The sequence below is a fragment of the Micropterus dolomieu genome, linkage group LG18 (genome assembly GCF_021292245.1).
Source record: "Micropterus dolomieu isolate WLL.071019.BEF.003 ecotype Adirondacks linkage group LG18, ASM2129224v1, whole genome shotgun sequence".
NCBI classification, from domain to species: Eukaryota; Metazoa; Chordata; class Actinopteri; order Centrarchiformes; family Centrarchidae; genus Micropterus; species Micropterus dolomieu.
In genome coordinates, this window is record NC_060167.1 from 22396943 (window position 1) to 22410921 (window position 13979).

General features: G+C 39.4%; 1 protein-coding gene across 3 annotated transcripts; it reads right to left on the minus strand.

The window, feature by feature from the left end:
• Nucleotides 1-10767, minus strand: LOC123956395 (ras-related protein rab7-like). 3 transcript variants are annotated; one of them, XM_046028556.1, is made up of 6 exons: nt 10749-10767; nt 5712-5774; nt 4293-4419; nt 3930-4148; nt 1588-1716; nt 1-1425 (listed from the first exon to the last, which is right to left on the minus strand). In XM_046028556.1, the coding sequence occupies exons 2-6, from the start codon at nt 5762-5764 to the stop codon at nt 1330-1332; spliced, it is 624 nt and encodes a 207-aa protein (XP_045884512.1). In that variant the 5' UTR covers nt 5765-5774; nt 10749-10767; the 3' UTR covers nt 1-1329. The 3 variants fall into 3 exon arrangements, with proteins under 3 accessions (XP_045884512.1, XP_045884511.1, XP_045884513.1); XM_046028555.1 differs by lacking the exon at nt 10749-10767 and adding an exon at nt 9772-10243; XM_046028557.1 differs by lacking the exons at nt 5712-5774; nt 10749-10767 and adding an exon at nt 9772-10248.
• Nucleotides 10768-13979: the final 3212 nt, after the last annotated feature.

Consider the following 13979-nt stretch of genomic DNA (forward strand, 5'->3'; position numbering starts at 1 on the left):
TATATTCAAGAGTTTTATTATTTGATGTCCCAATTTTCTTTGACAACATCATTGGCATCGAAGTGATTTTTTTCTATAAGGATAAGGAGTAATACCAGGGCAAAAACTTGGATCTTTTCTTCAAATGGAAAGAGAGAGCATCCATTTCAATTCAATCCATCAGCCATTTACCTTTATCATCTATACACCGTAATGCACAGTCCGTTTAAAATATTAAGTACTTAGCCAACCTGAGCTACAAGCAGATAGAGAGAACAGCAATAACAAAGACATGACAGAAGACAGGTGTATGCTGTGTTGGTGACACACATTGTAATTCCATAGCGTTGAAAGATGTCTGATGAAGGACACAACACATAGAGCAGTAATAATAGCGGTACAAGTAATGTTACATAAAAGGCAAATATTAATATATCGAGGATTTAATCCATGTTTTACACTGTGACGTTATCAGCCTTTGCTTAATGTCTACTTAAGAACCTTTCTTCTGCAGTGTGAGGCATTTACAAACCCATGAACATAGCCTTCAAGGGAAAAGGCAGTACAATCACCAAAGTGTAGAACAGATTCTCAGGAGGATATTTGACAGGGGGAACAAAGTGTGGAGGTATAATTTGAAGCTTACCAAAAGGCGTGTGGTAGCAGACGTTGCCCAAAATCAGTCATCCCTCTATAACAATTAAAAAGGCATGAACATAAAAATAAAGTGCAAAAAAAAAAAAAGTATGTTTTTCAGATTGGCTGGAGAAATAACATCAGCGCGCGCATATTTATTTATATATATATATAAGTTTGCTTGATGATTCACTTGATTACTTGTAGTAGGCAATAGAGAGCAAGGACAAAACTGAAAGAGAATAATATACTTGGGATGCTGACATTAGCCAACATCATCTCACATTACAGAGCATCAGCCAGCCCATCTAGAGTTCCCAATTGCACTCTTTGAACGTGGCTCCATCTTGCTCCCCCAGTGTGAGAGTCAGGGGCCACAGTCAGAAAAATGTGGGGGGGCGGGGCAAGAGATCACTCACTGTTGAGTCAGGGGCTGTGGGGTCGGAAGGGGTGTTCATTCTTCTCTCGTGTGATCTTTGGGCACTATATGTGTCAGCGTATTTTATGAGAGTACGCTAGTGTATTAATTTGTATACTAAGTGTGTGTGTGGGTACATCCATGTGCGTGGGGGGGGTTGTGTCAATGGAATGAACAGTGGCGTGAAAGAGGAAGACCAATAGGGAAGTCCTTTCCCTGGGAGCGAGGTGCAGGTGATGGAACCGGTGACAGGGTGTTTTCAGAAAGCCAAGAGAGAAGATGGTCCAAGTTATCCTTCAGCAGCTGCAACTTTCTGCTGAAGGTTTAGCTCCGTCATTCCTATCCAGTTTTATGGGCTCTGGGAATTCGTTATACAACTCCACCTCTGTCTCCTAACAGGCATCAAAAGAGAGAAAATAATCAGCACAGGAGAAAATGAAACTGACAAAGTAATAAACATGGGACACTGTTGTATAGACATTGCATTAAGATTAGTAAAACAAAAGCACACGTCTACAGTCGTTCATTAGTCATTTCAAGCTACTGTAACTCACTTGTTTGAGGGCGTTACGTGCAATTGTCTGGAATGCCTGTTCTACATTTATGGCTTCTTTGGCGCTGGTCTCAAAGTAGGGGATGTTGTTCTTACTCTGACACCATGCCTGAGCCCTTTTGGTGGTTACCTGTGTGCGTGAAGAGGAAAAGAGTCATCAGTATGTTGAGTTGAAATGCATAAAGATGGCTTTCAAGGTTTTCTCCAAAAAGAAAATCCTATTTAATAAATTGGCAATGTTAAGTCAAATGTTATTTTACGCAATTCTTTTTTTTTTTTTTTATTTATGGTAAAGTGCATTTGCATGTATAGGGATGACAAACGATTACCAGTTTAGTGATAAACCATGGTAAAATTCTGTACAAATTTTTATTATCATGATAACCGTGTTCGATTACTGTGCTTTGATAAATACAGTCCAGCATCAACAAAAGTTAGCAACGGTCTCCCAGGAGCAGACACATATGCGCAGCAAGCAATGTGGGTTTGTTTGGGTTGACGGAAGTCAGCGCTGCAGAGATTTCAGTTGCTCTGAAGTCTAAAAAAAAAAAAAAAAATAGAAAGCCAAAAAACAATCCCGAGGGAAACAGATTGAAGAAAATCGCCTTATAGCGAACACAGGGTAAGTTAACTTTTAGGTTTGTCTGTCTAACTTGCTAACAGCTTGTAAACTTAAGCTCTCTGTCATAGCTCCTCATGTAACTACACGTTGTTCAGCTGCTGTATGCGTCATGTCTCTGCAGACTCTATACACCCTTCACATGATGACACGTTATGCAGTTTAGTCACCTAAAAAACATATTTTGTTCATTTAAAATCTGGCAATCGTCAAATTAGTTATAAATGAGTTCCAACGAGGAGAATGCTACACAAGACTCCTCTGTATTTGTGTCAGTTGTTGGGCTCATTGCAGTTACTATCACTGTCTTCTTACAGTTTTTCTCAGTCACTTTGGTACATTTCTCAAATCATCCTTAACATTTGCAAAACAGTTTCTTTCTCGAAACAGGCAGTACAAATAGCACAACTCAATGTATTATCTGAAAAAGCCCATTACTTGCTCTAAATCCATAGTCTCTCTCTCAAAAGTAAGTCTTTATGTCAGCGACATCAGAATTACAAGTCCTTGTGTCATTGTTTACAAACAAGATAGTCAAAAATGTTTAGCCATGCTGTCAATGTAACAGTGTACTCTTAAGTATTTTCTGATGTAAACTATGGCTAAGGTTTAGATGACAATCATTGAAAATGCACAAGTTATACTTTGCGAGAGACAGGACAGGATTCACAGTTAAGTTTTTACTGTTTATATTGTAGGCCTAATTTGTTGACAGAGCATGTCATTGTGATACAGAAAAGAAAAAGACAAGACCGTTTTACAGCACTGCATAGCACAACAGTAAAAAAATACAAAATTAGAAATGCAAGCGTGGGAAACACCCCTTAGGCTGACGTTCCTGTCTGTCGGGTCATAGATTCTCTTCCACATCACAACAGATATCTTCATCAATTCAGGAAATATTTACAAAAAAAGTCTAATAGACATGTATGGAATCTATCTATCCACACACACACCTACTGGCAATTTGCACTATTCACTACTCACTGTGTTGTTAGTGTTTACTGTGTATGGTACTGTGTGTATCGGGAATGGCCTGAGTGCTGTGTTGCTATTGTAGTATGTTGTGATTTTCTTACTTTGTTTATAGTCCATACAAAACTGTCAGCTGTCATACTTGTATGCGAAGAATATCAATAAAGTTTGACTTTATTCAACTTTGATTTTTGACAACGTGTTCAACCATTTTGTATGTATCGACTTATGCAATGAACTTATGCCTAGATGTTTTGGGAGGCAAGACTATTTAACCAAGAACTGGTATAATACATTGTGATCAACAGGACATAAGCAATTGATAATTTAGGAAACAGCAGACAATTGTACATAATCATTTGCATCAGTGTGTCCAAGCATTTGCAATTTGTTCAAAATAATAAGAAATTGCTTTTATGATGTGCACAAGTGATGAGATGATGTGGAGGTTGAACAATTAGTGGGAGATTGTTGGGTCTCTGTAAATAATATTAGAAAGAGTCCGGTCTAGACCTGCTCTATATGAAAAGCGCAATGAGATAACTGTTGTGAATGGGTGCTATATAAAAAAAAAAATTTCATTGAACGCCAGAAGAAAAAATGCAGCTGAAACATATCTGGTGTAGACAGTCTGATAAGGTGGAAATCGGAAAAAGGGCCTTGGTGTCTGAGGAATCTGACATTTGAATGCAGCATGGGTAATGATTTAAAATGACTTCACGGCGGAGGCACTGTCCACTCATACTAACCTGTCTGTTCTCCAAGTCAATCTTGTTGCCTAGCACCACGAAGGGGAAGTTCTCAGGATCTCGAGGGCTGGCCTGGATCAGAAACTCATCCCTCCAGCTGTCCAGCGTCTTAAAGGTGTTGGGTGCAGTCACATCAAACACAAGCACACAGCAGTCTGCGCCACGGTAGAACGCAACACCCAAAGACTGGAACCTCTCCTGGCCGGCTGTGTCCCAGATCTAAACAGCCACAAGGAGACAAAACGTTCAGTGAACCAAGATGGCGGACTGCTTACAAATATTAATAGCCATGGAAATAATCCAAAACACCAAGATGCAATCTTCAGTTTGTTTTGTTGGGTTGTTTTATAAATTGTGCTGTACCTGCATTGTAACAAGCCGGTCGTCCACCATCACCTCCTTGGTCAGGAAATCGGCTCCTATTGTAGCTTTGTACTGGTTACTAAACTTTTTGTTCACATACTGGTTCATTAAGGAGGTCTTCCCAACTCTGAGAGTAGAAAACAACAGACACCAGGATAACAGATACTGTAGGTGTAGACCAACGGCAAAAACATAACGTGGTACAGGCTGACTGATGCATTAATGGGATTCATTTAGAGCTGGGTGATACATGGATGTAATCCATTTAGACTTCATCCCACTTGCATGCATCTAGTATTCATCAAGTATTACAGATGGTTACAGATCACACCATCTCCCAAGTGTAACTACTGCAACAAGCAGCCTGTGGAGAAGTAGCCACAAGCAGGGTCTTTTACCCAGGTGATAAATGACAAATAAAGGGGCACTAAAATTACAATGAGATTAGCCATCATTATATAACACATAAAGCGACAGGAAGACAAACACTCCAGTAAATTCAGTCTGATTCCTACCACTGCATTATCTGCAGCCACTATACGATCTGTGTGGGTGGGTGGGTGAGAGAGCGATAGTGTGCGAATGCTTGTGGAGACAAGTAAAATGTTTATCTTGCTGGTAGTCAATTCATCCATGTGTTTCTACTTTATGGATTAGCTGTTAGCTACCTAGCTAAACTACTTTTTCTTCTTCTGACATTTTTGGCAGTTACCAAACAGCTTCAGGTGCATTACCACCACACGCTGGGCTGGAGGAGTGTCAACCCTGATTTGCACGTAGCAAACCAAGACAGATGAAACAGATTTATGATCTAGCTAATGGAAACACATATGTGGGCAATCGCACCTGGAATATGTCCAAAAAACCAAGCTATCGTTTAGAATATGGTACCTAATGTAGGAAACCACCAACAGTCATGGACAAAACATTGTCAAATTATCAGTACAAGAAGTCATTATAAAAAGTAGATTTTACCAATATCATCCAGCTCTACTATCTGTTATCACAATGTTTGCAACGTAAACCTTTTAAGAAAGACTGTAAACCATCAAGAGCTTTTGCATGACAAAGCAATTACTTTTCACTGACAAGTCCATGCAGTACTTAGCATGAAAAAGAATGGCAGTGATTAAGTTTCATTAGGTCTGCAGATAAAGTGTGGTTGAACAACTGTAGGGCTGCAAGGAGCAGAGGTCCCCCTGGAGACGTCTTATGGCAGAGAAAAACTCTGGCCAACAAGGAAGTAACACTAACATAAACTGATTAAAGAAGCAAATTCATAAACTTAAATGATTCGACTCAAAACTAAAATAATACCTTAGCACCAAACTATTTTTAGAACAGACCTGACTTATGGTTTCCTACCCTGCACTGCCAGTTTTGACATGTGGGAGAGAAAAACGCCATGTTGAGACTCACCCAGAATCTCCCAGGATGATGACTTTCAAGAGCACTTTCTTTCTGGATGTCATTTTTCAACCGCTGCAGACAAGACAAAGACAAACAGCGAAAGGTTTAGCATAAAGAGAGGTCTCAACAATGCCTTCCTCACCTCTTCATTGTAAGTCACAACCTAATCTCCGGTGTCCTGAATAAAATCAACATATAAGTAAATCTGTTTCTAAAGAGACAAGCCCTTTGGAAAACATTTGCCTACATCTTTGTGTGCAGAGTTTTGTGCCCCTCGACCAATCAGGTTTGAATACTATTCATTCCAGTCATGTGCTTTCTAAGCTGGCAAATCACGAGGAACACATCATTCTTTCTCTCACACGCACCACAGTAAGTTACCTCCTAGACATTTTGTGCTGATATAACAGTCACTAAGCAGACAACCTACAGCAACACGTGTTGATCTCAGTACACTATCAGACATTGTATCTGACGGATAATACAGGATGATAATGTAAAATGACCAGCATTTACAACAGCATATTCAACATAAGTCTGTGAACACTGTATATATGTCCTGTGAAGTGAACACACCATGTAAGGCCTTTAAATGTAATTTTTAATAACCTGAATTTTTGAGCAAGAACTGTAATTCACTGTTAGGCAATCCATGTAATTTCTGAACGCTCAAATGCAGCAGTGAGCTGTAAAGTGCATCATTTCTCATCAAAATGAAGCAAGCAAGATCTGAGATATTGCCCAACATGCCAGTGAGTGAACACATTCTGTATTGTCACACTCTAGCAGAATTAATTTAGAAAAGTTCAAAACTGCAGCTAGGAGAGACTTCATTCAATCATGTTTCACAGTTGTGAGGAAGTTAACAGTGCAATTGTAGAAGTAGCAGTTTCTAACACATAATAGATGACATTGGGTCGGTAACTGTGATGTCAACAATGCTGGAATAAAGGAAATCCTCACTTAGAGGTACAATCCTGATTATTGGTGCCCGAGATGTGGAACATGACAGAGACTCTTTTAGTTCCTCCTACTTTTATTCACTCTACCTTCTATATATCTCAACAGTATCCTCCATACCCTCCACAAATTCAATATGGCAGGCAAAAATATAATGACTTTGTTTTTCATGGAGGATCTGAAATTACAAAATGAACTGCGGGAGAGCTAAATAAACAAAAAATGGCTACGTTACAGTCTTAAGGGGTTATCTTCAAACCTTATCCATTAGCAAATAAGCTAAAGAGACTAAAATACACATTGATTTCATAAGAGGCTGCTTTATCTTTATTTCACAGATATGTCTAATCTGAGCCATGTAAACAGTCGAGCACAATGAAAGTCTACTGTAGGTGTGCATACTCTCAGTGAGAGTAGTGTTTTCTCACAACACATTGAAGATGATCTGAACTGTGACTGTGGCTAAATGTACTGTATGTACAGTACATAGTACCCAGAAAAATATAAGGAACAATTCTGTCCCTTATTTTGGGGGAAACAAATTACTTTCATCATTCTTTTGTGGCAGGGAAGTACAATAACCTGTTAGACAACAGTTTAACGGAAAACTTGACCACTTCCCATCAGCTCATCACGTGAGTCAACATAGGATACATCATGCAAAAGACATTTTAGACATGCCAATCCACCAACCCAAACAGGTTTTTGGTGCAAACCAATTATAGAACAAGCAATGAGAGAGAAAAGAAAAATCACAACTTTGACCCAGCAGAATCAAATCATCATGAGCACTAACAGTAAATCCAAACTCTGAAACCACACCTATAATATACAAACACTTCAGTTCACATCAGGAGCAGGAAAGTACACTTGAGTTATTTCTGAATGGAACAAGCACAGCACTCCTGTGACTACCGTACAGTGAAGCCAGATTAGCTGACAGAAACATGAACAGCACAACACGAAGTCTAGGCATGCTCAGACCACAGTCACATGATTACAGCCCAACCTCGACTCGGATCTTTAACCTCTGACAAACAGCAGAGCGTTAGACATTGATTGCTAAATGCCGACTACCATCTCTGACTGGAGGATAGCAGGTGATTGCCTCTCACGAATGAACAGTAATTAATTCTGTCAGTATTAAACAGGACTCAAGAAATACAATGACCCATTAACTGGCAGGTTTCACTGACACTAGCGTAAGTATTTTCTGACAAACTGAACGTTATCTTGATACAGATAAATAAAAAGAGACATTATTTGATAATCTCTTCCGGGTAGTTTATCACATCCTGTCTACTTTTATAAATGTCATGCATAACAAAAATTAAAATTAACAACTGTTTCATTCACAGTTTGCCACCTTCAAATTTGCTATCAAGTGAAATTTGTTTGTATAATCCTGATAATTAAAAATGTTCATGGTCAGTCTCCCATCTATTTATTATTTAATAATCAAAATGGATGACTGAGCAGGCGTCATGAAAACGCCAATTTTTTTTTATAGTGGCAACAGCCCATCAGTGCACGAGCTAATATTAGAAATTAACTGTTCGTGGATTCACATTGTGTTCAAAACTGTTAAGTGTTGGACTAAACTCCCGACACGTTCCCTACTCTTTCAGTAAATCACTGGCACTGGAATTCACAGCTCACCTTTGAAATGGATTATGCACGCACACCCACAGACACAAACAAACTCTGAACTAAATATAGATTCTGAGTTCAAATACAGTGGCCCAGGGTTAAGATGAAGAGTGGTCAGTATGGTCAAAATCAAGAGTATCGATAGAATGAAAAACAAACAAATAATGTGTAATTAAAAATTTATTTATATTAATTAAAGCACAATACTATAACGTTAGAAAGTAGTATACAATATCATGTGCAGCAAAAGATTACGATGAAATAATGCTTTCAGAGGAATGTTTCCCTTACATCTACACAGTAATACATTGTTTAACCCTCTGATGCTGTAATTCAGGAATGTATTGAATTAAAAAAAATGTTTTGAAGGTTGCTTTTCCTCATGAGCCTACATACAAATCAAGACTTTCAACTATAAACACTGAAGTACTCCACTAGAGTGTAACAAACTGGTACACTGTGCAATGTAAAATGGGACGCAGCTCTGCATGATAACCATGACAACTCACCATGACAAGCACACATAAGCATAAGATGTGCTGATCAACTATAGGGAATCAACCAACTCATGGGATATGAGTAAATCTCAAATTAGCACTTATCTAAACTACTAGACAAGTACTTTGGAGTCGAAGTCCAGTTTAAGTAACCTGAGATGAGCCAAAACACTTGGCAACGACTGCAATTAAGCATTAAAAACTAAATCAAAAACCAATTAAGGAAAAGTAAAAGGTTAGATGTCAGACACCATTTGCACTTCAATAAGAAACATGGCAGCAGATTTTAGATTAGATCCAAGCAAGCTCTTTGGCACAAGCAAAGGGCGTTGTAGATCATTATATTAAGTACCTAGGATTGAACAGATACATGTGTGCCTGCGGGCCCTGTGAGTCACAACAGAAACAAAAACTCTTCAGCACAAAAAAACAAAGGACAAGTCCACTCTGCCTAGCAACAACACCACGGCACAGACACGGGACACCTCTCTCATACAGCCTGTTGACAGAAGACATGTCTAAAACTCTTTACTTGTTGTACTTTAAGACATGTTACCAACATACACCTCGGCATATGATTAATCAACCATGCAGAAATGGGTGTTTTGAGGTGAAAGGCTGATTGCCCCCGCCCCCTGCCCTTCTGTAATGTAATGCACGAACGTCAATTAAAAAAGGTATTTAGAGAAATCAATATTCGTCTGTTAACATTTGATAAAACACCTTTTCGGTGCTTGGTTCGACCGACCTCACCTCCCCGGTTCTCCTTCCTTATTGGAGTCGACCCAAAAGAGCGACAGGACGGCCTTGTTTTTGCCGAACCAGCTTTTCAGAAAACATCGCACCAGCATTAACGTTAGCAGTTAAACGTTATAGCGTCGGCGTTTAATGAATACTAAACGTACTGAGGAGTGAAAAAATATTATACATATGAACAGACTGTTGTCGTCTCAAGAACTTACTTTCAACTTGTAACCGGAGCCGCGACTTGTTGACAGGAACCGACCTGGCTGCGAGCTAAGTAGCTGTTATTGTTCAGGGCAGTTAGCGTTGGTGGCTAACTAGGCGTTACGTTAGCTAGCTACCTAGCTCACTGGCTCTGAACTCTGTTAGCTAGCGTTAATTTGGCAATACCTCGTTTCAAATTCTTAGAAAAATGTGCTGCCCTTTGCGTGAACACTTACAAAAAACGTGTCGTAAATTGCCTAGGCAAATTATCTACGACTGGTGTGTAAATTTGGCACTTTGCTTGAAGTGTTGCTTGCCAGCGAGCTAACTATCTGTCTGCTACTCTCAGCTACTCTGTTCCCCTTTCACTTCCTCCTCCAAAACAACGCCTGCGTCCTACGTCAGACGCAGTCGACTAAAAATCTAAGCCCACGTGTGACTTACATTTTGCATTACAGTTTTTCTAAATCGTTTACTGAAACAAACGTACAATTGTCTAAACTTTAAGTACAATCCACAAACCACCTGGTACATTCAGCACACCACTCTACGTGACCTGCAAAAGGTGATTACTCAATCAAAAGAATAAACTCATTTTCAAATGTAAATAAATCCAATGAATAAATCATTGTAATCAAAACAAATGTTTCCTTTAGACTAAGACAGTCAAAATGCAAAGACATCTTGTCAAATGACAGTGAAAGTGTGATAGTTACCCACTATGTAATATGGTCATATTGCTAACATTGTATTTTTAGGCAGCTGCTATTGATGTCAGCCATGGCACACACTATACTTTACTGTAAACTAAACATTTATTTGACAACACTGTTGACCGGCCCAAATTAGGCTGCAAACTCTGACCAGCCTCTGTCATACTTCGGCCATGGTTGATTACATGGTATATAATTGTTGCCTGTATCTCATTTATCTCATATATTTGTTACTGCTGGCTGTAATCCAAATTTCCCCTTGGGGATAATAAAGTTACCTTGTCCCTTGAGATTTCTCCGTGTCTTTGCCTTTCTCTGGCTCTTCCTCATCCTCTATGGAGAGGGGCTCCATCTTCCTCTCCCCCTCACTATACCACCCCGCCCTCTAATGCCCCTTCTCTTACATGGCAGACTCTTGTCCCTGTCTGTCTCCTGCATGCTCCATTTTCCAAAGCTGTAACATTGAGTCTTACCGTCTGCAGTATAAATTGGTTATGCGTTTTATATGTCAGGTAAAATTAGACAGCAGTTGGTTGTTCTAAATTTTGAGGAAATTTAATTGTACCCATCCAGCCTAAAGCTGATGATACACAGAGCAACTTTTAGAGCAATCATGCAGGGCAACGTTGCCGTCATTGGTAATGAGTAAAGATTACCGTAATCCCCTTCCCCCACCACTCTGCCACCCGCCCCGCACTGCCGCTATCCGTACAAAACGTAGTCAGACTAGCAAGATTGCCCAGCAACATTGCTCAAAAAGTTGCCCCCTGTATCATCAGCTTTAGTCTATCCATCTGACAACTTTTACAACAATACCGCATGACAGGTTAGTGTGATTGTTGGCCACTCTATTTAGCATTTAGAGATATATACAAAGAACATGTGTATAATTGTATTTGAGAGAAATAGCAGACAAATACAAAGTATTTTGATCTGTAAGGCTTAGTCCTTAGTAATGTAAACGATTATAGTTAAGTGAACAACTGACCTAAAGTTCATTTAAATAGTAAAATAATTTGACAAAGTTTAATAGTCATTCGACGATTGTGTCAAAGCGATTGTGGAAAAACTGTAAGGTCACAAAGGATTAGTATAAGATCAGCTTTGCTGGATCTCTGCCACACAGTCTATGATCCCTGCACATGTGGGTGTTAAAGGGGTACTGCAGCAATTTAGTATTTCACTCCCAAAAAGTTGTGGGATTTAAGCTGCGCACGTAGCCATGCATTTATACTTGTGTGTTGGTGTCTGCATTGTTCTGCAATTACACCGCCAAAACAGTAGTTAGCGGTAGCACTACAGCGTCAACTGTGTTGCCTTTTGCTGGCCGAACAAGCTAATTTCCTGTTTAGCTCTCCGCTAACTTGAATAGGGGTAAAATGATATACAGCACATGTGGCTCTGATAGACCTTTCAAATGGTATTGACCAAATGGTTCCAATTCTGATAGTAAACCTAGTCTGTGCGGGTTATGACACTCAAATATATTGATCCAATGTGTTACAGCCGCTGGTTTGGCTGCTAGTAAAATTTATTTCAAAGCACAGAGCACTTCCTCTTGGCTCAGAGGCAATGCCAGGCTACCCAGCCGACCAATCACAGTTCTTGCGGTCCATATTGCCGTGAAGTGTAGTTACATTTTTGCGGAGGCGCACCTCAGGCTACAGCGTAGGGTACAGCCTAGGGTACGGGGCTACGATAAATGCATAAGTATAAATCAAGCTTTACAGAGGCTGAGATCCAGCTTGTTCATGCAAAAGACAGGGACTGTAACCAATCATATGTAGTGATACAATGCCAACTGGATCCGCCCACTTACTGCAAAAAAGATAAACAGCTCGCGAGCAATCATGTTAAAATTTTGTGAGCATCAGAGCAAGTACTTGTACTTCGGATTCTGCGCTCAAAGCATAGCTTTCTCCTCACAGGTTACAATAATGCTCCCACAAGCAGAGACGTGTGTCCCCTACATCCTGGCGCGGATCACATTTGCGCTCGAGCGGCTCTCATGTACAGTTTTTGGCAGTGATATGCCACCATAGCTTACACTTGCTTGGACCACATTTTCTCATTTGGCTGGGAAATGCCTTCAAATTTAACCTCCCGTGTCCCTGTGCTCCCCTTTATTTTGTCATTGCAGTGTGCTCTTTAGCAGTCAGAGATCGATCATGATTTTTTCCTATACCAGACAGGTTTTCGGCATCCATACATCAGCAGGTTCATGATGGAGCCTCATCACCTCTCTTATGTCCCTCCTAATGTCTTGTGTGTGTGGATACTACAGCACCGATCTGAGGGGGCCATCTTACTTTAATCAGTCCCCCCACCAGTGATGCCCTTTCATCTTTATATGATCAACATAACATGTTAAAGATGTGATGTTTCAGTGTCGTTAATTGTAGTGAATCATAGTCAAAATGGAGAGCAATGATTATTCACCACCAGGGGACAGTGTCAACTCATTTTGAATGAATGAACCAAATAAACTGGTTGTCCCAGACATTAGCACACAGTTTTGTTTTGGACCTCTGTAGAGCGATGTAGCACACTCTGGTGTTGACATTCTGCTGTGTAAAGGTATCAGACGGGTTAGTGATCTGCTTCTGTGATACATGAATGACCGACTTTGTCCTCTGAACACTAAAACACAGTGTTGCAGAAACATACATCGTTTACAACCTGTCTGCTGCAGACTGTTCGTCCATGAGATAAAATGTATTTTTGCTGTTGTGTGTGTGTTTGTGTGTGTGTGTGTGTGTGTGTGTGTGTAGTTGGTGGGAGGGGTAGGAGAGCTTTAATATCTTAAAAATGCATTTCTGACAGATATGAGACAGTTCCGTCTAATGAAAACACATTTGGATTTAAATATATGAGAACACGGAGTAGATATCATAACTCTTTACAGAAAAACTTTATATTAATATATGTAACATTGTATTGATAGCAAGTGTGTGCTATTGATATAATAACCTCTTATTATGTGGCTATAGTATGATATGAAAGAAATAGAAATAATGCCACTTAAATATTACTGTAAACTCATAGCTGAGTACCACAAACACACTTTGCTGTAAATAAGTTGTTAAAGAAATGTGATTTCTGGTTAGTGAGAGACACACACTTTTCTGTCAACAGCAGAACTGTGTCACAACCTATATTAAGAAATCCTCTACTTTAATACATTTCCAACTCTTCAGATACAGCTTCATTAAATGAACTGAGTTGTATCACAATAGTCACATATGTTTTTTTTCCATGGCCTTACTGTGCATCATTTATTGGAGAATGTGTAACATTAATATCCTGTGCATTATATTTCTTACATTGGTATATTCACTTTATAAGAAATTCTGTTTTATTCTATTTTTGGGTACCTTTTTAACATCAAGCCAGAGATGACAGGTGAAAATTAATTAATGCAGGTAAAAGAAATATAAAATTGTTGATAGAGAAATTCTTAACTGTAGAGATCTTATTATTTTAACACAAGGGCGTCTTTTTTTGTTAAA